This window comes from Coccomyxa subellipsoidea (assembly GCF_000258705.1).
Source record: "Coccomyxa subellipsoidea C-169, whole genome shotgun sequence".
NCBI classification, from domain to species: Eukaryota; Viridiplantae; Chlorophyta; class Trebouxiophyceae; family Coccomyxaceae; genus Coccomyxa; species Coccomyxa subellipsoidea.
Window position 1 is genome coordinate 2,441,596 of NW_005178038.1, and position 23,982 is coordinate 2,465,577.

Here is a 23,982-nt window from a genome sequence, read left to right on the forward strand (position 1 = left end):
CTGCAAACTTGCTTTCTAGCAGTTTGAGCATTCAAAGAGGTGGTACGGCAGTCTGGCTTGTGGGGAGTCCTGAAACGACTAACACGTTAATGTGAGGACATGCGAGCTGTACACGTGGAATCAATGAATCCACCGGGCTTATTGGCTGTCTAAAAAAATAAAATTATAGTACCACCTTCCGCACGAAACTTCAGGACCTTCAGAACTTCACTAGCATAAGTGGCGGGCTCAGCAGAATAGGACCCATGGTGTGGCCAAAGCACAGAATGCCGACAGGCACAAGCAGGTAGGCATTCCTCATAATAATTGCATGCGGCAGTGGCACAAAGGGGAACACCCCCGACATGACCACAAATGCAAGGGGAATGACAACGCCGAAGACAGCATACACCCAACGATAGGTGTACAGCACGAAGCGCAGCTCCCTGAAAAAGTTTGTCTGCTTGATCTCCTGCACAAATGGACACACGCGGACATTTCATAAGTCTTTAGGAAAAATGGCCAGCTTTCACATGCATGAGTCTGCATTGGACAGCTTCAGGGGAAACTTCTAGAAGTTTCCTTCTTCTAGAAGAGCAGAATGGAGATGTGAAGTTCACCTTGCTTGTGGCTCCCCAGCTTGCGGTGCTGAGACGCAACAAGTGCGCGGCTATGGCCCAACTCAGATGCCAGCTGTGCACAGGACACAGCTGATGTCACAGGTTGCCATCCTTCAAGTTTCAACTGGATAGCATCAATTTCTTTTACTTGTTATTATTACACGCTTTTCCTGCCAAAAGGCAAGGTCCGTCCTGCAGGCAAGCTGCAGTTAAAGGCTGCCACAATCCTACCCCTTGTTGGACTCGCCAGATTGAAGCAAGACCCAATCAACCGGGGCACGGTGCTCAGTATTTGCACTGCCCCCCGCCAGCCGAGGGCCCCCGCCAGCCGGGGCATCAAATTTAGAATAGAGTACATGCAGTTCAGACAAGAAACAGTACCTGAGGCAGTTGAAGAAGAGGGCAAAGGTGATTGTATAGCCAAAATTCATCAGCAGCGCCTTCCTGAGTGACATGTACTGCAAGGGCACACCAGCATTCAACATATTTGCAAGGCCCTCAGCATTACCATTTGACCCACGCTTCCAGGAGTTGAATTTGCCATGCAAAATGGTGTACAGCTGCTTAATTGAGAACCAATTCAGCGCCTCACCTGAGTGCGGTACCACAGGACGGATGTGGCCAGCGGTCCCAATATCCCAAAGATGAACACCACTGCATATGTGATCTCTGCATGCCACCCACACCTTACAGTCAGCGAAAGTCTTTCAGCCTGGCGTTCTTCTCATACTTTCCGAGTGAAATGGACTTTGAGATTCTCTGACAAGGATTGAATAGTGAGCTGACGTTGACAGAAGAGGCTGCATGACCCACCTATGTTCGTCTGGAATGCCTTCACAAAAGCTGCGCATGGGCACACAGCAGACTCAAAATCAAGCAGATCCTTAAAAGGTTGATTTCCAAGGGAGCAAATCCTTGATCCTGATAGCATGCAGGGCAATGGAGGGCTTCAAGCGGGTCATTGTTGAAAGATATGCAATGGAGGGCTGGGGTACAAGGCTAGGGAAAACCTTCTGAGTACTTGGCCAGGAAGCAATTGAGAAGTGTGAAGGGGAAGCTCATGGCCAGAGCAAAATATGTGCCCACATATGCCATAGTCGACACCTGCGCCACCAAGTTTGACAGTATTACTAAAATACTGATCATATGGTCGCCAGCATGTCTTTGCATTGCCAGCAGCCATATGTTTGGGGGGCAATATTCTCAACGCATGGTGTCTCCCGCTCTTTGAGGCCCTCTTTGAGATGCCCATGAAAACTGGAAGCAATACTGCAGCATGCTTGGCTCGCAAATAATGCAGCCTAAGAATAAGCAAAAGTGGCGAGACATGAACATACGGAACACAGTGAAAGGAACAGTGATTCAAGCTGACTCATGGTGACAGCGCACCTTGGTGTACCAGGGGATGTTGCGCAGGGTGATGTAGGAGATGAACAGGCGTGAGAATATCCCCTGCCGCAGCCACTGCCGCACCGGGTTGAACAGCATCTCGCTGCAGCCGTACGCGTACTTGCAGTAGCGCGTTATCTCGTCGTGGATTGTCAATGACAGTCCCTCCTGGAATCCTGCACGACGCATTGCGCTATGCATGCATGCACGCATGCAAATACTTCTGTACACTAGTGAATTTGCAAGTGTCATGTTATTATTAACTCTTTTTGCCAGACATTCTCAAAACCTGGGCAATACTGTAAACTCCAGTGTGATCTGGGCATTGGAGAGTCCATTGGCGTGTGTCTACATGCAGATTTTGATGGTTCTTATATGCATGCACTTTCCAGCAAGTCTTTTCCCTGCGGTTCTCAGGTGTCTGTGGGCTTTCTACAGGCGCATGTCTGACGTGCAGCACATGCTGCTTGAAATCCCAGCTGTCCACCGTAGTTCAAAATTGAATTTGGATTGGAATTTCACCGTGGAGAATTTTACCTGCTCCTGTGTAGGAGATGTAGCGGCCGATGTAGCCGCGAATCTGCAGCCGCACGCTCATGTCAAAGTCCTCGCTCACATGTGCCTCGCTCCAAAACTTCACCTTGCCATCCGCCGCATCCGCAAATGCGCACTCCTCAATCGCACTCCAGCGCAGGAACGCGTTGTGGCCGACTAACGGCGCCACGTCACCCGCCGCCACCACATGCTGCATGGAAACCCCACACATGCATGTTCAGGCGCTTGCTTCTTTTGAAGATGCTGCGGGGGGACCGAATCGCCAAATTAGGTTGCTGCATGAATTCACTGCCTGAATAAACAATTGCCAGTCGGGACGCATGTGCATGCGTGGTCCGGCAGCCGCCTCGCATGCAAAGGACAGGGCATGGCATAGTTTGCATGACAGAGGGCACGTACCATACATAGGAATGTTCTGGAAGTTTGAGTCATCTACTGCCAGCTCTCACCTTGATGGCAATGTAAATGGCGGTAGTGAAGAATGCCATGGCGTTCTCAAAGTAGTCATGCGACACCTGCATGAAAAGTAAATCTATCACCTCACCTCTCTGCAACCCATTTATTCTCTTGACTTCAGAACTTGCAGGCTGCATGCATGTGTCATTTGTGAGTGTCACTGGCAAGAGTTCCAGCACAAGTTAAATGCAAATGCAAAAAAAGGAAGTCAAAATTTGTAACAGCTGACCTGCATGGGGGTGATGAGGTGCTGCGTAAAGGCGACCTCGGGCGACTCTAGCAGCTCCGACACGGTCGGCAGGATACAATCTCGTGGAATGCGCGTGTCGGAGTCCACAAGAAGGATGAAGTCGCCTATTCGCACATCTCCCCCGGCCAGAAACGCCTCCTCCGGCGTGGCCGCCGCCGTCTCCTGCCGCGTTGCCTCCAGCGCATCAAACGGATCCAGGCCATGCTCCTTGATCACCTGCGCATGCAGTTTTTGATAGCCGATTGGCTTAAATTAATTCAAGTTTTTTCATGCAATAGATTTAGTGCCGACCGTCCTGCTGCCAATCACGTGGCCACGCCGCTGCTTTTCGTTCGTATATCAGCACATCAATTTGAATCCAGGCATGTTAAAATTTGCAAGTTGTGCGGATCAAACATCCTCAATTGTAGATGTGACCGTACCTAAAGGAGGTGGAGGGTGCGAATCCTAAACCCACCTCCTTTTTGCTCTTGGATTTTTTTCTTTCCCAATTATTCTTTGACATCCCCATTAGAAATATCTCGGCAAGATATGCGCTCGTCCCAAGACTGACTGCTGATCCATTCCCAGAAGTGAGGAAGATGGAATGCTGCTTAGACAGGTCAACTTGTTGGATTTGCTGTGTGCTCAGATGGCCTCTACAATTTCATTTCATTGGCGCCTAAATCTTGCTGTGCATGCGCAAATGACAACCTAGCAGGCAGGGCTCAGCTGTCAGCAAATATATTGGTGAGTAAACTACCGCAGCCACACGCTTGGCAACTGAGAGGCAGAAGTTCATGTTGGAGGCCTTCTTGAAGCGGCCGCGCCGCTTAAAGCCGGCCGGTCGGCTGGTGTGCGGCGGCCGTGCCACGTAGCCGATGTTGTGCTGCCGGTAGAACCTGCACCAGCATAGACTATGTTCTCTGCGATGCATGCTTTCTTGGCCTGCACGGTTTTGCTCCGCAATTGCAAAAAGTCCCAGCTGATCATCTTTTCGCCATATCCATAGCTATCCAAGACAGCGCTTGCATCCAAGCTGATGCACGCCCAAATGGCTACATGCATGTCTGGACAAGCAGTCAAAGCAGCTCCTTCAAAAATGCCTTGGTTTAAATGTCACGTGGGTCCCTAGAGATGCAGTGAAAGGATGGTCAACGCACTGGATGCGGCGCATGCGAGCTTCGTCGCCAAGCAGCTGCAGCCCGTCATCATTCACGAAGATGGATGCGGTGCCGCCGGCCTCCCTGTACGCCTCAACCGCCGCCTCTATCGACCTGCACTCACAGTACTTCTTGATATCCAACCTCCCTCAAAATATCTGCCTCGGCATTGAGCTGGCACATTGTGTTACTGATTCCAGGGCTCATTAGTAGTGTGCAATATCCTCTACAAGCGCAAGGCTCAGAATGATTGCGCCATTTGCCACCTTGCCCATTGACGAGTGCATAAAGCCCCTGAGAAGAGGTACAACCACCCTTTGGATGGCCACTTTCCCTATCAGTGTCAAAAATCAGAAGACTAGGTTACACTTAATATGAGTGAAAGTAGGCAGCGCACATGACGGAGGGCCTGATGACAAAGTCAAGGTCCTCCATGAAGACGGGCATCTGCACGGTGACGCGCGGCAGCGGCCCCGGCCGCGGCCGGCCGGGCAGGCCAGAATACGTGGCTGAGTTGGACTCGGCGCGGCGGACGGAGCCCAGCAGGCACAGCGTGGAGCGCACGATGACTAAGCAGGGGAACAGCATCACCACCAGGAACAGCGGCGTCGTGCAGACCAGCACCGAGAACACAATCCTGCGCAGAAGATTTTAGTGAAAATTAGTCCGCCCAATCTAGAGGAGCACCTGAGACTTTGGGGCCATCATTGTTGTGCCCCATATTCTTGATTTGGAGCTTGAAATGGGGCTTGATTTGCCCAAACGCAAATAGAGCTGCAAGAACACGAGCTGGGGAGCTCAATCCAATAGCACATTCAGAGGGTAGGATTTCTTTGAGCAAGAGCCTACATGCAGACCGCTCTAGTTGAGAGTTGGGGCTGGCAGCCTGAGGTCTCTCTACAGCAGCAATCTGCAGCAGAAACAGACGCTCCCTTGGCTTGCAGAAAATGGGACCAGTTTTGTTTGGCTGAATGCAACAGTGCACCTCATGAAATGTGCGGTCGACACAGAGGGAAAATAGTTACAAATCAGGCCCATGATATGTCGTGACAGAAGGAACACTGCGGAAGCTAGTCGGGATAAAATATATAAAAAAAAGCAAAAAGGACGTGGGTTTCAGGATTCGTACCCTCCACCTCATTTAGACGGTCACATTTACATGTGAGGATGTTTGATCCGCACAACTTGCAATTTAACATGCCTGGATTCAAATTAATTCGCTGACATACGAACGAAAAGCAACGGCTTGGCCGCATCGATGCAGCAATCCGGCGGGCCGCAGATCTGTATCCTGTAGCCGTTCGTGAGGCTCCTCTGGGCTCAATCGGGTCAAGGCTGTAATGCTTTCATGACACGTCAGGCGAAGAGACAATCCTGTTGCACCAGAAAAAGGATCGAAATTATAACTAGGCCGAGGATAGTGGGGCGCGCACCACGAGCTGGTGTCTCCTTTGACTCCGCTGATGAATGCCTTGACGAGGGCCCATGTCATGATGAACATGGCCAGGCCCAACGAGGCCACCACCACCAGCATCGCCTCCCGCGGCCGGCCCCTAAATTACAGGTGCACAATGGGACTCGCAGGTCAACAAATGACAACAAATGAGTGATTAGCTGCCAAGAGCACGTGGTGAACTATGGAATCTGCAAAAAACACACTGTTATTATCAAAGGGACCTTTCGGGATTACATGCAAGCCAGGATGTACCAAATGACATTGCTTGAGCTCTAAGAGTGTTTCTACATCAAGGGTATCACAAGGAGGGTCCTGGGTATGCATGCACTTTCCTCAAATGGCCTGACACCGCAGGTCAAAGGTGGGCCTCATATCAAGAGATGCAATGCCCCCATCATGCACAACAACATTTCGCAGCTGCAGGTGCGCTGTCCTAGTATCCTACGTGACAACTTTTCGGCCCATTTACCTTGCTGCTGGCTCCTCTGATGTGCAGCTGCCGGCCTCAATGTCCTTCTCGGCATTGCCCTTGAGCGCCCCATCTTTTCCATCCTTTGCAGCGGCAGACGGCTGCAGGTCCGCGGCCGTGTCGTCCCGTTGCACCAGCGTCTGCAGCTCTGCACCGCAGCGCGCACAGGGTTAGCCTATCTCTCAGGCCATAACATCGCACGCCACCTGGAATCTTTGCCATTCCAACCATGAAAGCCCGTGCGCAACACATCATCCACTCAGTAAATCTATTGCATGTGGTGAAGAATGCTGCAGCCTAAGTTTTGTCAGCTCACTGTGCTGAATGAGCGCCACTCTCTCAAAGACTCTCCCAAAGGCTCTCAAAGGCTTTCTAAGAGACCCAAAATTTCAGGTCTTGAAGTCGGTATGCACAGCGTTTCCTGTCCTCTTTGACAGTAACAATTCATGCAAGTTGCGCAGCAGACACTGCAATGGAGTGTCTCAAAACAAAGCTTGGAAGGCTGCACACCAGTAGCTTCACTTTTGGATCTGCTATGCGTCGCCTCTTTTGGCGGCGCGGCGCCGGTGGCAACCAGGAGGAGGCGTTCCACGGCGGCCATGCGCCTGTTCAGGCTGGGCAGGCTGGGCGCCAAAACAAGCACGCCCGCTGACTCGAGGATGACTACGTTGGCGGACGGCCGCGCCAGCAGCGCCGAGCGTATCTGCGCCCCGAGGTCGGCCGAGTCGCGCCATGCGCGGACGAGCAGCATGTTGCATTCCAGCGACTCATCATCAATCCTAGGGTCCTGCAAATATCATTGATATTTATTATAATGATTGCTGCAGCTTGTCTGCTGGACAGACCTTGCCTCTTGACAGATAAAGCGTGTAATACTATTAATAACAGTTTTTATTCCTTGATTGCCAAACCCAACTTTTGCGGGCCAAGGAGCAATACATCATGGTAGTGAGGAGTTTTAAAGTCAGTTGAGCTTGGTTTTTTACTGCTGAGGAGTACGAGCAAGAATTGAACCCAGCTCTTGAAAAAAATGTAGGCAAGCAAGTTTTGCATGCACGTCTGCACATGTGCCGATGAGGCCTTCGCAACTGTGAAGACTCAGCTATGCATGGCTGATTCACTGGCCTTAGACATGAAACAGACAAACCCCCACGCCGTGAGACAGCAAGGGTTCAGCATGTATTTTTGGAAGTGTTCCGGCAAGCAAGGGGCTCATGAGGAATGAGTAATCACCAGGAACTGGTACTGCCGGGTGCAAAAGTCTGGGCCGAGGTCTGCCAGCACAACGCTGAGGTGTGTTTCCTCCAGGCCCTGCGGTCGGTGTGCATGGTGTGGGTTGCACGAGGAGAGGCCTTCTGTGATAGCCCTGCTCAGCTGCTTGGAGGCATTCAGCGCAGCTGCTTGCACTCCATCACCGCCCAGAATGAAAGGCTGCAAAGCAAAGGATGCCCATGTCACTGCAACTCTTTTACCTAACTAACTACATGATTATCCTACAGAGGCAAGGTGCGTCTGCAGACAAGCTGCAGGTAAAGCCCACCATATGTTCTAACCCTTGTTGATCTTGCCAGATCCAAGCAAGACCCATTCAATAGTGGGCTTGGTGCTCAGTACTTACACCGCCCCCGCCAGCTGGGGCCACTCTTTCAGGTGAAATCTTGTGCATGTTTGGGACATGCTAAGAGGCAGTCGGAGGGGCACTCTGTCGGAATGGTAGCAGCAGTAGATATTTTTGGGATCAGACGACTGTTTGTGAATCTGTGCAAGAGGTATGCCTCACAGGAAAGAAAGCTTGGGTCCACTTGGAGACTCGAAGACTGGGGTCCGGAGAAGTGGTCTTTCCTGTCGATGACGATGGATCTCCGTTGTCGATTGTGTGCTTGAACCTCCCTGCTCGCACCAGAAAACAAGCAAGTCTGTCAATTTGTTGCGGACCAGTGTGCCCAGTCAACGCTTGCGAATTCGATCCGCGCGAATCAGCCGCATATCAAATTCGTGCCTGCAGCTTACGTGGAGAAACAGACTGCATAAAACGCCCTTGAAGATGTTCCAGGCAAATTGGTCCAGGCTGTTTAAAGCGCATCGCCAGATCGTTGAGCAGGTTAAACCGGCGTCACACAGACAACGTGGATCCTTGGGCTCTTAAGCAGCTGTCAGATTCACTTAAACTAATATTGAGCAGTAATTAAGGTGTGGAGGGGAATTGAACCCCGATTTCTAAATGCATTACAGTATGAGATGGGCAACTGCCCTGCTGCCGGAGCTTGACTATACGAGACTTCGATTCAAGAGAGGCCGAAAAACTCACCCTGAAGATCCATACTGTACAGAATTTCAGTCGTCGAAGTGCCTTCCTCGCTGCAGAGACTTGACACCAGGACCTCATTGACCACTGCCGTTCGCAGCAGGAGGACGCCATCCTCAGCGTCAAACCAGCCAATTGCTGCAGCGCTCTCTCGAAACTGCAGAGCAGCCTCTCTTCTTGTGTTTACATCCATCTTGATACAATTCGCGCTTTGAAAGTTCATTGCAAGGCGGACTAGGTGCGAGCGCGGGGGGTGTGCCCCAATATCACAGGTTACATGTAACGTGCCTTTTCCTAAATTGGCAGGGCAAAAAGAATCCAAGCAAACTCGAGCAGGTCAAACAACCACATATAATAATTCTCCAGAGAGGCTATTCCAGGGCACACTGGCACCACCGGGTGCAAAGACACACAAGGCACAAACAAAATTCCAAGACAACTATGCAGACACTGGACTACAGACGGACAAGGTTCAAGGAAACAAGAAATTGAGCACTCCGGCCGCAAATGTGCAGCAATCTCTAATAATGTCTTGGGTATGTGACCAATGGCCCAATCTGAAGGAAAGATTTATCCCGCCAGCATTGTCATGTTGTGTCAGGCAGGTTTCAAACACACTGTACATAAATGACCAGGCAAGCTAATAGCCAAAAGAATGTCACCTGCACCCAGTGCAGATGAGAAAGAGATTGCACTATAATATACTTATACAACTGTAACTATATAGGAGTTCTATACTATTTCTTTGAAAGGCAGCAGCCTTCTGAGTTGCATGCAGCCTGCCTGCATGCTTTTCCTGAGCCCCAGTATTTTGGCGTGCTGATATATTGGTGTCGCTAGATTCTCAGGCAGAAGATATATTTGTTATCGTTGGAAAGGTGCCCGTCACAAATTTCGGCAGCACTGCCCTCAGAAATTCGATCAGCTGCGCACCCATCACCTCATGGGCCACCAGATTTGGGTGGAACTCACACCTGCATGCACACCCAGGAATTGGACTTGAATTCCTTGTCTTTCCAGCAGCATTGCGCGACTGCACCTTGCAATTCGTTGTATGTGCAACGTCACATAACTGCGCGTTGATGCCTGCACATCTGGGCTTGAAACGCTGCAAGAAACCTTCCAGCGTTCAGGTAAGCAGCATACATTGAGGACAAAATGCCGCCACATCAGCATTGCAGCTCCTGCGGACATCAGCGTTGCAGCCCTTAGCGCTGCAATGCTGATGTCCGCAGCCACGATGACAGGGGCAGGGATGACCAGGTCATGACAAGTCAGAAGATGTCATATCAGCCTGGCAGGAAGAAATAAATATTCAAATATACTAGCTTTGAAGACTGCCATGCAAGGCCGCACCAGTCTGAGGGGTCCAGCCCGTCAGTGCTGAGGGCCAGAAAATGCACACGCGGCGCTTTTCGCATTTGCAATTTGGTGAAAAGTCGCGCCATGTAGGACTGATATGCACCGGAAGATTCCCCCGCTGGCCCCTGCCCGGCTGTCAGGCTGCCCGGCTGCCCGCTCAGGGCAGCCACATAGGGCAGCGCCACCAGCACAATGTCTGGATTAATGTATGTCGCGCTCACCTGCACGATGATTAGTCATGTGCTGAGCTGGCATAACAGTGCTGATGTGGCATGGCTGGCGCGAGCTTGCCCCGATGCTCTTAGAAAGTAAGGGCTAGTGTGTGTATGTATGGTAAGGGAATGGGCTAGACAAAGCTTCCAGAGCTTGGAGTTAGACTGGACCATGATGCGCAGCATGTCACAAATAAGGTGCAGAGAATGCATTTTTAAACCCGATAAGAAGAAATCCTCACATTTTGGATGAAGGTTGCATAGCCGTCAACCCAAGAAACCTCGTCAGGAGCGCCCGTGGCAAAGTCATTGACGCCCCCGGCAAAGACCACCACCTGCATTGCCATCACTTCAAAACATTGGCCCCTGAAATTTCTGTGCCCTCATGGCAAACATGTGAGGCTCTAGAGATTCCCTCAGGCTCTTGCTCTGCATGCTTGCAAAAGGAAAGACCTTGGACTCGATTAACCTGACAGGCAATAGCAAGCAAGAACGCACCTTGCCTTTTGGCAGGAAAAGCGTGTAATAACAATCAAAATAATAATAATAATAGCAAGGAAACGCATGGGCTCTACCAAAATAAGGGTAGCAATCAGGCAATCGAAGGTCATGATTTATCTCAGAAGCCCAACCTGTGGTATCCATGAGGAGAGGTTGTAGGTGGAAGCAGGATCTCCTGCGACTGCCCTCTGGAAGAGCTGAGGGTCAGTGGGAAACACCAGGGAGGGTGCTGCTGGGGGTCCAACAAGCCTTGGAGTGTCTCTATCGCCCTGGATGCTTGGATAAGCGATCAGAGTGCCCGACGCATTGAGGATTGTCTGCAACTGCACTCCCGCTGCCGACCAGGCAATCAGCTGCACAGTCAAGAAAATAATTTATTGCCTCAGCAGACTGCCTGATCGCATGTGCAATACGCTGTACAGTAACAGCAGCGGTGACTACAAAGTAGGTTATGTAAAGATGGTGACGGTGATACATCCTCTAGACATGCCATACAGATAAAAAGGGTAGCTCTCTGGCCTGCTAGCACGCAACACAGGGGACTCTAAACTAACTTATTTACTAGAACAACTAGTTAGGGTCCCCTGCGCAACATTATGTTGAAGGCATCAGGGCTTGACCGCCCTACCCAGAGGAACGGTCTAGTGACTCTTAATCGACTGACTCCACCTTTAACGATCCCCTGATCACCAGGGGGGAAAGGGTGTGAAGCAAAGGGTTAAGACCCCTCGGTAATTGGCTCAAATCCTCCTGTCAGGAGAGTATCGAATCCCTATAGAGAAGCTTGCCCCTCAAGGCATGTGTGAGCCAGAAACCCCTGCCATGTCTGAGCAGAAGTGCCATGCCACATAGGTGGCAGCAGGGACCTCTCAGGCATGTCTGGATAAAATCTGCCTTGAAGACCCCATGTTTGGTATATTGCAAGGATTGCTCACCTATAGCAACAAGCATATGTTACAAGCTGTTTTCCATGGGATGAGTAGAGCTTCATCATGCCCGCAAGGCGGTATTATATCAAGCCCTTGGTGCTCACCTGGAAGTCAGCCTTCAGCTGCGAGGCAGCCAGGCTTGCATAGGTGAAGAAAGAGTTCTCAAGCGAGCTGACTGCGGCAGACGGGTCACATGTCGAATGGCCCAAATTCCCAAGCCCGGTTGTAAAGGAGTCGCCTATGAACAAGATCCTGCGCCCGGTAGCAAGCTCTGCTGGTAGCTCCACGGGAAGGAACCTGCCCGCGCCGCAAATTAAATTCAAAAATCGTAATCATTCCAGTTCAAATCAAACAATTAGTTAAATTGTTGCGCTAACACTTAGTCAGCTATTATATTTCTGCTGCACTAGCTGCACTAGTGATGTGTTTGATTGTGGCACACACTCTTTCTTTGGTCTCTGTAACACTTGACTATATATACACGTTAGTTTCCCACAGTAAGGGAGTTACATTTGTGTCGGCGCAACAATCTGCCTTGCATGCACAGTTGGGTCTGCAACGGAAATTCTTTCAGGCAAAATTGCAGCTCAGTGATGCGTGGGCCTTACCTGCCTTTGCCGATGTCAATTGAGTGCAGAACTGCTTCACCAGAGCGGGGTTCGCTGACCTGCAGTAACAGAATTTTTCATTTTCTTAGCGGTTGTGGGCCTCCCAGGTGCTGCATCTCTTCTATACAGTGATTTTTGAGCTTGAGAGCGAAAGAAGGGGCTTCGTGCCTTTCTGATAGCTAGGCTGTAGTTGCCCACGGGCATGCCTTGGACGATGCACGGAAGAGCTGGCACTCCCACCAAGCATGTGTGCGTCAAGTTGACGGGGCCGATCAAGTTCAACTCCAGAGGCATATAGATACCCATGAATTGCAGGCTGAGCGAGGCTTCCTCATGCGAGGCTGTTGTCAAGTTCAGACTGACATGGCTGCCATAGAAGTTCGTCGACAGCTTCGTTGCGGACCAGCTAATCACTTGAGGCAGCCTAAGCATCCCATCTGATGATTTTGGGCCCGGAAATGTTCTACCGCTCGCCACAATGTATGGCTGGGCTCGAGCCGATGCTGAATAAATGCCATCGATAAAGTGTGAAAGAAGGAGCAGAGATTGGATCAGGGACCTGCGACGGCCCATTATTTTCGTAACATGGCAACAGTTCGTCAAGACGAGACCTTTCAGGACCGCATGAAAGAGACGCGTTCTGTCGTATCGAAACATTGTCTCGATTACGGCAGCTGCCTGGAAGCCGGAAGCTGCACCCGTTGACCTTCTCTGGAGCTCTGTAGCAAGGACCTGCTGTTAAAGACTCCGGTTGTAAAATTCTCTGTGACGATAAAACTGTGTTTGGCTGCCACCGTGCGGGCTGCCTGCTCTCTGAGACCTCCCACAAAAGGGACCAGTTTTTCCCCATCTGCAGTGTGCTGGCTGACAGTGAAGTACTCCATGCCTGCGCTGGCAGCATTTGCAAGGAGCATCACGCACATAACATGCTCTTGAGAGCAAGCTGCGGCTCAGTGCTGCAGCTGCAGCTGCAGGCTGCCACTGCTGCATGCATGCATTTGCAAGGCTTTGATCAACTCACATTGTATCCTGAAACTCCCTATCGGAGCCGTCCAGTTCAAGGTAACACGCAGAGCTCCCAGAAATGTCCTCGTTTGATCCCAAGTGGCACATGGACAAGACTGCGGCTTCACGACCAATCCAATCGATGATGTCAGCATTCATTATGCAATCTACAGTTGTTGTAGATCGAGGAGTTTGCATACTGCAAAGTTCTGTAAAACGTGCAGTCCCTGACAGAATATCCTAGTTTGTCTCATTTTCATTCTGTTCATTTCCCATGTTCGCGCAGTCCCTTTGAGCACAAGACATTCTACTAATCTTTTGTAAGGGCCCTCGCAAGCGGATCGAGTGAGGTGATCCTCCGGGGCAGATGCAGTTCATAGCACCTAGTCAATCCTAGAGCACTTGTGCCTAGAGCTCCTAGCCAAGGGAAACTTTGCGGCTCCAGAAAGCAATTTTGAGTGCCCGGCCGATCAAATGATTTCTCAAAGCTATCTTCGTAATCATGGCTGATGATATCCATCAGCCTAGGAAATCCACTATGTGAGCTGCAATTGACTGATCCAAGAGCAAACATGATGTGCAGGTCCTTTGTAGCTGGATGCAATAGCTCGTATTGGAGCAACATCCGGCAAGGATTCCTGGACGAGCTAGAAGGCAGTGAAGTGCAAATAAGCTGCTATGACTGATGTCCCTCCTATTAGCTAAGGTGCGGCTCGATCTGTTCTGCGCTAGTTCTACTGGACCCTGCAGCTGCGGTCTGCTATCATGAGTCACCCTTTCATCATGCCTACCGTACTAACTGAAAAATGGCCTGATGCTGTAAGGTCTGCTGGCCACCATGAAGTGTTTGGCAGCATCGAAGCTTTGTAGGACAGCAAAGGTGATGAGTAAAGTCAACCTGCAGCAGTTCCTTTCACTAGCAGTAGAGTCCCTTCGTGTCAGAACTTGACACGCATGATAGATGGATTCAGCACCTGCGCAGTAGAACAACAAGACTGTCAGTGCATTGCAAGGCATGAGCAACTGCAAGGGCTGATAGAAATAGTAGCTTGCCGTAGGCGCTGTGACTCTGAGGTCTCCAAATGAGGGGGTCCTGTATCTAGACCCCTACGTTGGGCATAGCACCCCATTGTCCAAATCCAGAGGTACAAAGAAATTTTAGTAAGTATTTAGGTAATCTTGAGTTAGCCTGTCAAAAACATGAAGGGTGGGAGGGTCCCCTACCAAGGGGGCGAGCAGGTGGCCACCGATAAGGAAGGCGAGGGGGCACATCAGGATGGCGTCATTGATGCGCCAGGCTGGCGGTAAAGTGTGGGGGATCACCCCGGTCATCACCACCATCATCAGCGCCAGAGCCGTGAACACTATGTACATCGACCGGTAGTTCTTGAAAGTGGCCCTCAGCTGCATGCACAAGCGAAACGTTGCATTATGTTATAGTAAATGTATTAGGGGTTACAGATTTTGACTATAAATTTTGAACCCTGAGACGCTGTACAGTACTGAAAGAAGATGTTGGTCCCGCCAGAGAGGCAGGGTGCATCTACAGAGAAGCTGCAGGTTAAGGCTGCCACACATTCCACCCGGTAATGGACTCGCCAGATCCTAGACAAACCCAGCACTTTAGACAACAACCGATACATGTCTTGACTCGACCGGACAGAGCGGAGGTTGTCTGTGGAGGAGCACTACTTGACCAATATCAATCGTGATGGGTGGACATAGGTATTTGCTTGAGTGTGCACGTCCGACTTGACATTGGCTGTATAAACCTTGACTTGAAGCTGCTTCCAATCCTAATAGATGCACACCATGGGATGGCATGAGAAAACTGACAGGCGCGCACCTCTTTGAAGAAGTTGGTGTCAATGACTTCTTTGCTGGTGCTGCCCCAAGACATGCGGAATCCTAGCAGGTGCGATGCAAATGCAGCTGAGAGATGAAAGCTCAGCCCGTTGAAGAAGAAGAAGAACACGATCACATACCTGCAGCATCGAAACCACAGAATTACTGCGAGTTACCTGCCACATGGGAGACTGTCTGCAGCACTTGGAACATGTTTTGCTATTTAGAACCTGCTGTTTATATCTGCAGGACTTGTGACAACATTTTGCTTTTTTTAACCTGCTATTCGATTCCTAGCAGCAAGTGCTTACATATCCGTGAATGTGGTTCAACAGAGCCTGGTATGGGATGAGGGAGGCAGGCGCACTTTATGTTGAGCCAAGCGCCCCTCAGAACGGTGGTGACTCCCAGGCGGTACAGCAGGAAGGTGTTCCCAATGGGAGTCTGGAGCACAGCAGTCCCTCGTCTTAACTGAGTATTGAGGGCCAGTCCAATGACATAACAGCAGATGTTCTGCAGCCATGATGACCAGCTATTCTTACCGCGAGGTACATCAAATATCTTGGAAACTAGAGCATCTATTGTTGGCAAACGCTGTGCTTCTAGGACTAAAGCAGAGCACCTGCATGTGCAGCTTGCAATAGCGAGAGAGGACCCCACCATGATGGAGAAGACGACCAGGCATGTCATGCTGATCTCAAAGGTGCCCTCAAACGCTGTTGCATACCACTCGCACTTGCTGTTCAGAAAGTACCTGCATGAACCCCAGCGTTCAAATCCCTTCTTTCATATTGGCCCTTTTCCTACACCCTAAAACCTGTTATACACACGTGGTACCCAAGGCGTACCTTTGTAAATTGACAGATCACTTCCAATAGGCGGGCCTTAGCAGCGCTTTGCACAGAGCACTTCACTCAGCTTGGAAATTCATACTCCTTATTTTTCACACTTTTCTAGCTGGGAAAGTATGCTTGGGGTAATATCAAATGTCTCATTGCTAATCAAGGATCACTAATTACAAATGACTACACCTATTATGGCCCCGGCTGGCGGGGATTTTTACAAATACTGAGCACCGTGCCCACGGTTGATTGGGTCTTGCTTGGATCTGGCGAGTCCAACAAGGGGTAGGATTGTGGCAACGTTTAATTGCAGCTTGTCTGCAGGAAGCACCTTGCCTCTTGGCAGGAAAAGCATGTAGTAATGAAATAACATGAAGAACACCTATTATGTGGATAACTCACGTGAGGCAGGCGACTGGCCAGGAGATGGCGAGGGCGATGTAGATGCAGATGTAAGCCACGATGGTGACCTTATTAGTCACCGGCGTGCACTTATTGGCCAGGTATCGCCGGAACAGCGGCGACAGCGGGCCCCTGGTATTTTGACAGACATGTTGTGAGCTTTTGACTTTGACAGAGGTAGAAGGCTTCAACAATGCAATCAACAGATAAGGGGCATACATTTGGAGTTACCCGGCCAGAGAAGCTGAGATTGCTTCTTGGACTGAAGATTGCGCATGTGTAACAGATTCACGCAGAAGTTGCACCATACGGATTCGGCCATTCGGCATACGGTGAATATTTGGTTGTATATTCGGTGTTTTGGGCCAAAATAGGCCGGTTTTGACCGTATTCCGTATATTTTAATACCGTATGACCGTATATTCGGCCGTATATACGGTCCTCAAAAAGTGTTCTGACCGAATGGTGCAACTATGGATGCATGCAAGGCCTCAGCACTGGTCTGATCAGTGAGATTTGGGGAAGAACAAAGGAAGAAGGTTTGGAGCACCTGTAGATCCATTGCTTGAGTGGGTTGAAGACCAGCTCGGAGCAGCCGAAAGCATATTTGCGCCAGCGCGTGATCTCATCGTGCACTGTCAGGCTCAGCCCCTCCTTGAAGTCGGGGCCGGTGTATGTTATGTAACGCCCTATGAACCCCTTTACCTGCGCGCATATATGTGCAAGGAATGTCACCATCTGACCATCTTGTCTTGATCACTTTTCCTTCTTGATGTGATCTCGTGCCCACACAGCATTGCACTTCATCAAGAAGTCGGCCGTTGAGGACAATCATATTTGTAGCTTAGCAGCTGCATGCACATTCATGCGAGACTCCAGATGGAATTTCGCACCGCATGCAGTGCAGAAGTCTCTCAAGTCTTCAAAATACTCAAGAAAGGTACGGAATGTTTGGGAGCGCTATGGAACAGAGTGGGCATGCACCTGGAAGCGCATGGCGATGTCAAAGTCCTCCGATACATGCACGTCGGACCAGAATTTAGTTTTGCCATCGTCCGGGTCGACAAATGCGCACTCCTTGATGGCGCTCCAGCGCAGAAAGGCGTTGTGGCCGACTAAGGGAGATATATCGCCCCCCGAGACGGAAACCATGATCGCATTGTAGATTGTGTTCGTGAAGAAGGCCATCGCATTCTCGAAGTAGTCGTGCGCCACCTGTCGGAAGTTGCATGCGGTGGTTAATATCGTGGTGTGCAAACAAAAAGAAGGAAAAAGGGCGAAAAAAAGGTAATGGCCACTGCTGGATTCGAACCAGCGCTTTCCTTTTCAATTGGGGATAGCTGATGCTAAGCGGCCTTCAGATATATCGGGACTTGATGGTGTGGATGGGAGTTTTCTCCAATATGACAGACAGTTGGTGTTCTCCGTAAATGCAGGGATCCCAAATGGGTACAATTCTAATAGCAGCTGTTGCTTTGTACGCCTCCCCAACCCACTGCAGATATATTTCCAAAATTGCAGGCCTGACCCTTGTGTCTCCAGCATGCACAGCATGCATGCTTAAATACTTTGTCACCTTTGCCCTCCAAAACAAATCAACTTTGCCAACTTCGCCGATTTAGATCTTTGCCAAGGGGTAGTCCTTTAGAACTTTGCCAAGGGTTATCCCCATGCCCTGAAACATCCCTGCAAAACCCCTGCTTTGGCTGTGAACTACCACACGCAAAAGGGAGCATGTGAGCACCTGCAGGGGGGTGGTGAAGTGCTGCGTGAAAGCCACATTGGGTGACATCAGGAGCTCGGTGACCACTGGCAGCATGCAGTGCTGCGGCACCCGCGTGTCGGAGTCGACTAACAAAATGAAGTCGCCTATTCGCACATCTCCCCCGGCCAGGAACGCCTGATCCGGCGTGGCCACCTGCGTCTCCAGCCGCACTGCCTGCAGCGCCTCGTACTGGTCAACGCCGCTCTCCTGCATGCATGCGCAGCCAAAACAGAGCTTCAAGGGCGGATATAGGTATTGCTTCCATGGAGACAGCCAGCTCAGCCAGACGTGTCCACATGAGAGCACATGGTTGATCTGTCTGTACTTCAAAGGAACTGCATGCGAAGGGCATGCAGGTTCAAGCTCCATGTGTGGCAGCGGAAATGGAGGGTGCTTTTTACAGTGCGAAAAAGGCAGCAGACTTGGCATGATGCAATGATGTTTTTTTCGTTAATTCGCATAATCTGAGGCCGGTGACAACACTTCAGCACTTTTATCTGAAAATGCATTACAATGTTATGATGTAACAGCAGCAAAGGGAGGTGACTCACCGCCATGAGGTCCTCCACCTGGCGGCTGACTTCCAGGCAGTAGTTCATGTTGGACGCCTTCTTGAAGCGCCCCCGCCGCATAAACCTGGCCTGCCCGTGCGGCGGCCGAGCCACATAGCCGATGTCATGCGCGCGGTAAAACTCTCTCCGCTCCTCCCTGCACCAGCATTCCTCCTCTCAACTCGAGATTTGAGCAGCAAACTATAAAACTCTAAGCCAATTCTTGTCTCAATGAAATTAACGGGAAACCTCCAGCTCTGTTGCTTAGCTACAGCCAAAAGAAACCTTGAATTGGTGTGACTTTTGGTCCTGCCCAGTTCCTATCATTGCAGAGACGGTCACATTACAAGAAGAAGCGCATCAATGCACAGGATAGGACAAGATTGATCTTCGTTCTGTCCAGCAACATTTCGCAAGGAACATGCATGCATGCATGCGTGCTTGGGAGGTTGAGGATTGTACCTGTCCTCATTGCTGAGCAGCTGCAGCCCATCGTCATTGACAAAGATGGATGCGGAGCCGCCCTCTGCCCGGTACGCGGCAATGGCCGCCTCCAAAGAGCAGATGCTCGGCTTGATCACAAAATCAAATCCCTCCAAATACACCGGCATCTGTACCGTCACCCTCGGCAGCTGCCCCCTCCACCTGCGTTTTAAAAGTTTCAAACGTTTAATATCAAATTTCAAATTCTGAGATAAGATTGACGACTCAGCAATTTGTGGAATCAAAATAGTAAAGAAAGGGGTGTAGGGACTGAGTCTTCAAATGCCATGCATACTCTTGAAAATCTCAACAAACATCAAACTACTTCGCGGTGGCGGCAAGGTTCAAGAAACGAAGAGCAGGCAGAGAGAATGAAGGGATGAAGGGAAGGGAAGAAAATGAAAGGAAAGGGGAATAACAGGGGCGAGGGAGTTACCTGGGGGGTTTGACGGCCGAGTAGGTCTTGGAGTTTCTCTCAACGTGCGCGATGGGCCCGAGGGTGACAATGATGCAGCACACGATGGCTATGACTCCAAACATCGCCAACACGGAAATCAGCGGCATGAACTGCATCAGCACATCAATATCTTTCAGCTGGACTGGCAGGGCAAAAACGTGTTGCCCATGGCTTGCATGCAGACATGGCGTGCATGCAGCAACCTTTTTAATCTGTAACTGCGATCGCAACGCACGCTTCTCTGCCCAGGGCTTGGCATGCATGCACAGCACGCATCCAGGCATTCGGTGGCCAAGTATAGCTAAGACTCTCATGAAATTTATATATAAAAGTAGGAGCATTGTAGAGTGTAAGGTGCACTCACCGCTATGCGCGCTGCAACTTTCCACCAGGAACCGTCCTCCACAGCTTCCCTGCAACCCACATGTGGACTCAGCCATGGCACTTTGATTTCTGCAGTACATTCCTGCCTACACTTGTTCTCTGCTACCGTAATTCCTTGCACGCTTGCATATTGCGTCTCAACTTGAACCTCTCAATTTTGTTTCATATCTCTTCAATCTGCCTATGCTTGAGCAACGCCCGTCCTTACACATCCCTGCTTGCATGCCACGCACACCTATAGTACTGAAGACCCGGGTAACCATGTGCACTAGTTCAGGCACCCTTTAGGCTGTCTGACAAAATTTATCAGAGCAGGGCGGCAGGCGTCACCTGATGGCGTAGCCGATGCCGGAGCCGAGCACGCCGAGGATGATGCAGCAGGCGATGATGACCACTGCCGGCTGGTTCCACCGCACCGGCCGCTCCGCCTCCGTCTCCGGAGCATCCCCTCCCAACCCCTCCTCTATGTCTGCGTCACATGCCATGCAACCACTCTCACTGCTGCTCTTTACAATTCTTCTCTTGGGTGGGGCAACTGCCATTTGAGCATTTCGGAGGAAGAGACTTGGGACGCGCATAGGTTGCAGGTCAGTACTAGTCCATTAGTACTTTCCCAGATTGCACCTTGTCTGCCAGAAGCATTGGTTTGCTTGCGCAGCATGCAAACGTTGCTGCGTTTGGATCTGAGCAGATGGCTGTCCCTGCTTTGCATGTCATGTGAGAGAAAGCCCCATGCAGGGGCCATCGGAAGAGGTCATCTGAGCTTTCAGAGGATTGCATTTGATTGCAGGGAGATGTGCGCGCACCAAAGCTGTAGTCGGAGCAGGAGGCGGCACTGCCGTCTTCGGAGGCTTTGCCCTTCAGCTTGGCGCAGTCAGCCTCCATCTCCTGAGCAGTGTCCGCGCGGCAGATGCCTGCAGCATAGACAAGAATGTCTAAATTTTCAGTTTCAGATATCTGGGCAAATCTGTTGTCACTCGCGAGTCAGCATGCGCACACAGTCATCACAGACTACCAGGCCTTCTCTTATGCATTCTGGTCGCCCATTCTCAGTGCAGATCTCGGTGGGTTGCTTTGCATGCTCTTGAAGGATTTTCAGGCTCTTAGGAGCTCCAACGCAGGTAATCAGATAATCAGGCATAACAAAAAAAGTTTTTGCATGCCTACTGTATATCACTCACTCAACTGCGTGCACTTCCTCTCTTTGACAGGCTCTCGCGTGTGACCAGGCTGATGTACAGCTTGCCTATACAGCTATTGTCATGTCCTACACTGCTATCTCATGACTAAAACTGAAAGGCAACGCACCGAGGATGCGCGACTTGCGCGCCGGGGGTGCCGGGCGCGCGAGGTCGGTGGAGGACTTGAGCAGGTACTCGTACAGGTCCACCAGCGGGCGCACGTTCGCCAGCAGGCCCCAGCACAGCATGCCCACGCCTGCGCATGCGGTTTTAAATTTGAATACGAACTCACATCACGGATCAGGCAGCTAGCAGCTTCTTGGCTCAAGGCTCCTCGCATGATGCAGCCGAGCACGGCATGCCTTGAGCTCTATAATCTTCCAGACACCCTTCATTTGCCAATATTTACACCAAGCCCCAGTTGATACGTTGATAGTAAGAAAGCTGTTCTTATTCTTGTTTAGAATGCCCTGTCTGTTAGAAGTGCTGTGCATGGCTGCTTCATGGCTCTGCCACAGAACCTCTGTGGGCATCTGAGGGCGGGTAAGGTGTCTGTAGCAATTTGACAAATATGCTGTAAGAAGAAAATATATGCACAGAGGTCTGACCTGGCATGATGATGGCGTTTGTGCGGGGATAGGTCAGCATGACAGCCTTCACATGCTCGGCCCGAGCCTCCGCCGACCCGACAAATTCGCCGATACGCACTATTGGGATCACCGTCTCCAACCGCGTCGTGTCATCCTGAGTATCAATTAAATTATTCCAAACCTGCTATTCCCCCCATAGTTGCAGACTGAGATGCTGTGACCAGGACTGAATTGTAGAAGCAGATCTTTGTTTCCTTTGGTGTCATGACAATGTGCTGTACTCCTGCACATAGCCCGCAAGGGCTGGAACATGTCTTCTATCCACTTGTTCTCTTACCGGGGTATGATGTTGCGTGTGAGTGCTTTGGAAACAAGCTAATAGAGTTCGTGCATGCATGCAAGTGCAGATTGGTAGGTGAAAGACAGCGCTCACCGGGCGGCCAATGTGGCCGTTGAGGATCCGGATGACCTCGCTATCGTCAACGACGACCTCATCCGCTTTGTCATCGATCTTGCGCATCAGCGCCAGGGTGGCTTCCGACGCATTGAGCACCGCCACATTGCAGTAATCACCCTTGAGCCTCAGGGGCATCAACAGAACCGGCAGCAGCTCGTGGGTTTGCTCCGCCGCCGCTGAGCTGGCGGCCGTGTCACCCGATGCTGATGTGGCGCCAGCTTCCGGCCGCGGGGAAGCTTCCCCCGAGCGCGCGCAGCTGCAGGGCACCTGCCCGGAAGTTGACGATGGACTGCCGACCTCGCTAGCAGCACCCTCACCGTCTGAGTCATGGTCACTCTTGGCTGCTACACACTGCGCAGTGCGGAAGCTTTCCCCATCTTTGCTTGGGTGCAAACAAGTGAGTTTGACACTGTCCCCTGCCTCGTCCACTGCAATGCGCAGAGTCACTCTGGGGCTGACAGCCTCTGAAAGAGGGTGTACGGCTGTGCTTGCTGTACTGCACGAGCTGGCCGTGATGTCAAGCATTGGACCCGTCTTCGTTTTTGGCTCAGGAGTAGATCTGGTGAGGGCGGGGACTGCGCGGGTGATTCCGCAGAGCACTTTTGGGTAGCCAGAGTGCGCTGAAGAGGTACGCCGTGGCAGACCTGTACCAACGCATGCATGCACTCTTAAGCTCGTTTCACATGCACTTCTACCTGCTATGTGCATCTCAAAATGCAAGAAAGCACATCTGCAACTGCTGAGTGCAACCCATTTGCACTGCTCGTATCCTGCGCACGGGTGCCATCATATGTGAAATATGCACGTAAGTCCTCCAACAATTGTCAGATTACTGCAAAGTGTGAAAGTCCACAATATCAAATGTTCAAAAATGGGGGCACACGAGCAGACCTGGGTAGGCAGCAATTCTGAAGGCCTCTGCAGAGCTTCTCTCCAGGCGAGGAGTGGCCATTGGAGCTGCTGAGCAAGCGGTGCGATTGTCAGAGCCGGCATCACTGGTCGCACTCTTCTGCACATGCTTGCTCTCAGCAGAAGCTCCTGCACCAGCAGGTGATGGCCCATACTGTCAGTGTGCAAATAAGGGTGTACGGCCACTCAGCCAAGGCTTGGTGGACAGCTTCACAGCTGCTCAGCTTGTGTGGTTGTGACACTGCCAAGCATGCGGGGTCACCGGTGTTGTCATTGGGACATTACAATGTAAGAAGTGGGGTTCCTTGTCATGCTCGAAATAATATAAAGATCCTGAATTTGTGGCAGAGATGCAGAAGCTCCTACCTGGTGACACCAGGCTGCCACTCTTAGCGTGAGAGGATGAGCTGTTAATTCGCAGCACAGGAGTCTCAGTCCCTTGGCCATCAAACTTATCACCAGCAGCCTCAATCCAAGGCTGGGTTTCAGGCGCTCGCATGGGAGATGCAGCCTCGGAGGGGGGCCCACAATGGGCCAGTTCATTGACATGGAACATGACTCGGGACGGCTGTCTGCTGTGTCCCTGCAGCGAGCTGTTTGCAGATGACTGGACACTGTCTTCGCTGCGCTGGGAGGCTATGTCTGACCACTGCACACTGGCGCCAGCTGGCGTGTGCAGCTGCGAAGGCGCACCTGCATACCTTTAAATTTCAATATGACTGGGAGCTTGAGTGCGAATTTGAGAGAAGTAGTACCGGTGCAGTGACACTACAGGGCTGCTCACATTCTGCATGCATGATTTTGAGCATCCACAGATCTAGAAATCTGCAGGTGCATGATGCTTCCTGCGATTTCTTTTAAACAAAGGGCATGGTTGA

General features: G+C 51.0%; 1 protein-coding gene across 1 annotated transcript; it reads right to left on the reverse strand.

Moving 5' to 3' along the window:
• Positions 1 to 199: 199 nt before the first annotated feature.
• COCSUDRAFT_41138 (hypothetical protein) lies at positions 200 to 23,188 on the reverse strand (the record flags this gene model as incomplete). The annotated part of the gene is made up of 39 exons (XM_005649349.1): positions 200 to 451; positions 1,192 to 1,268; positions 1,413 to 1,442; positions 1,610 to 1,703; positions 1,989 to 2,164; positions 2,526 to 2,733; positions 2,993 to 3,058; positions 3,229 to 3,465; positions 3,992 to 4,130; positions 4,392 to 4,505; positions 4,789 to 5,028; positions 5,825 to 5,944; positions 6,317 to 6,464; positions 6,839 to 7,103; positions 7,550 to 7,747; positions 8,097 to 8,206; positions 9,555 to 9,595; positions 9,978 to 10,204; positions 10,438 to 10,530; positions 11,730 to 11,922; positions 12,234 to 12,292; positions 14,463 to 14,642; positions 15,085 to 15,223; positions 15,451 to 15,527; positions 15,744 to 15,837; positions 16,328 to 16,459; positions 16,878 to 17,032; positions 17,312 to 17,542; positions 18,072 to 18,299; positions 18,644 to 18,800; positions 19,106 to 19,288; positions 19,563 to 19,693; positions 19,948 to 19,996; positions 20,298 to 20,436; positions 20,774 to 20,881; positions 21,276 to 21,404; positions 21,757 to 21,892; positions 22,172 to 22,462; positions 23,087 to 23,188. 39 exons carry the CDS (start codon positions 23,186 to 23,188, stop codon positions 200 to 202), a joined length of 5,748 nt encoding a protein of 1,915 aa, XP_005649406.1.
• Positions 23,189 to 23,982: the final 794 nt, after the last annotated feature.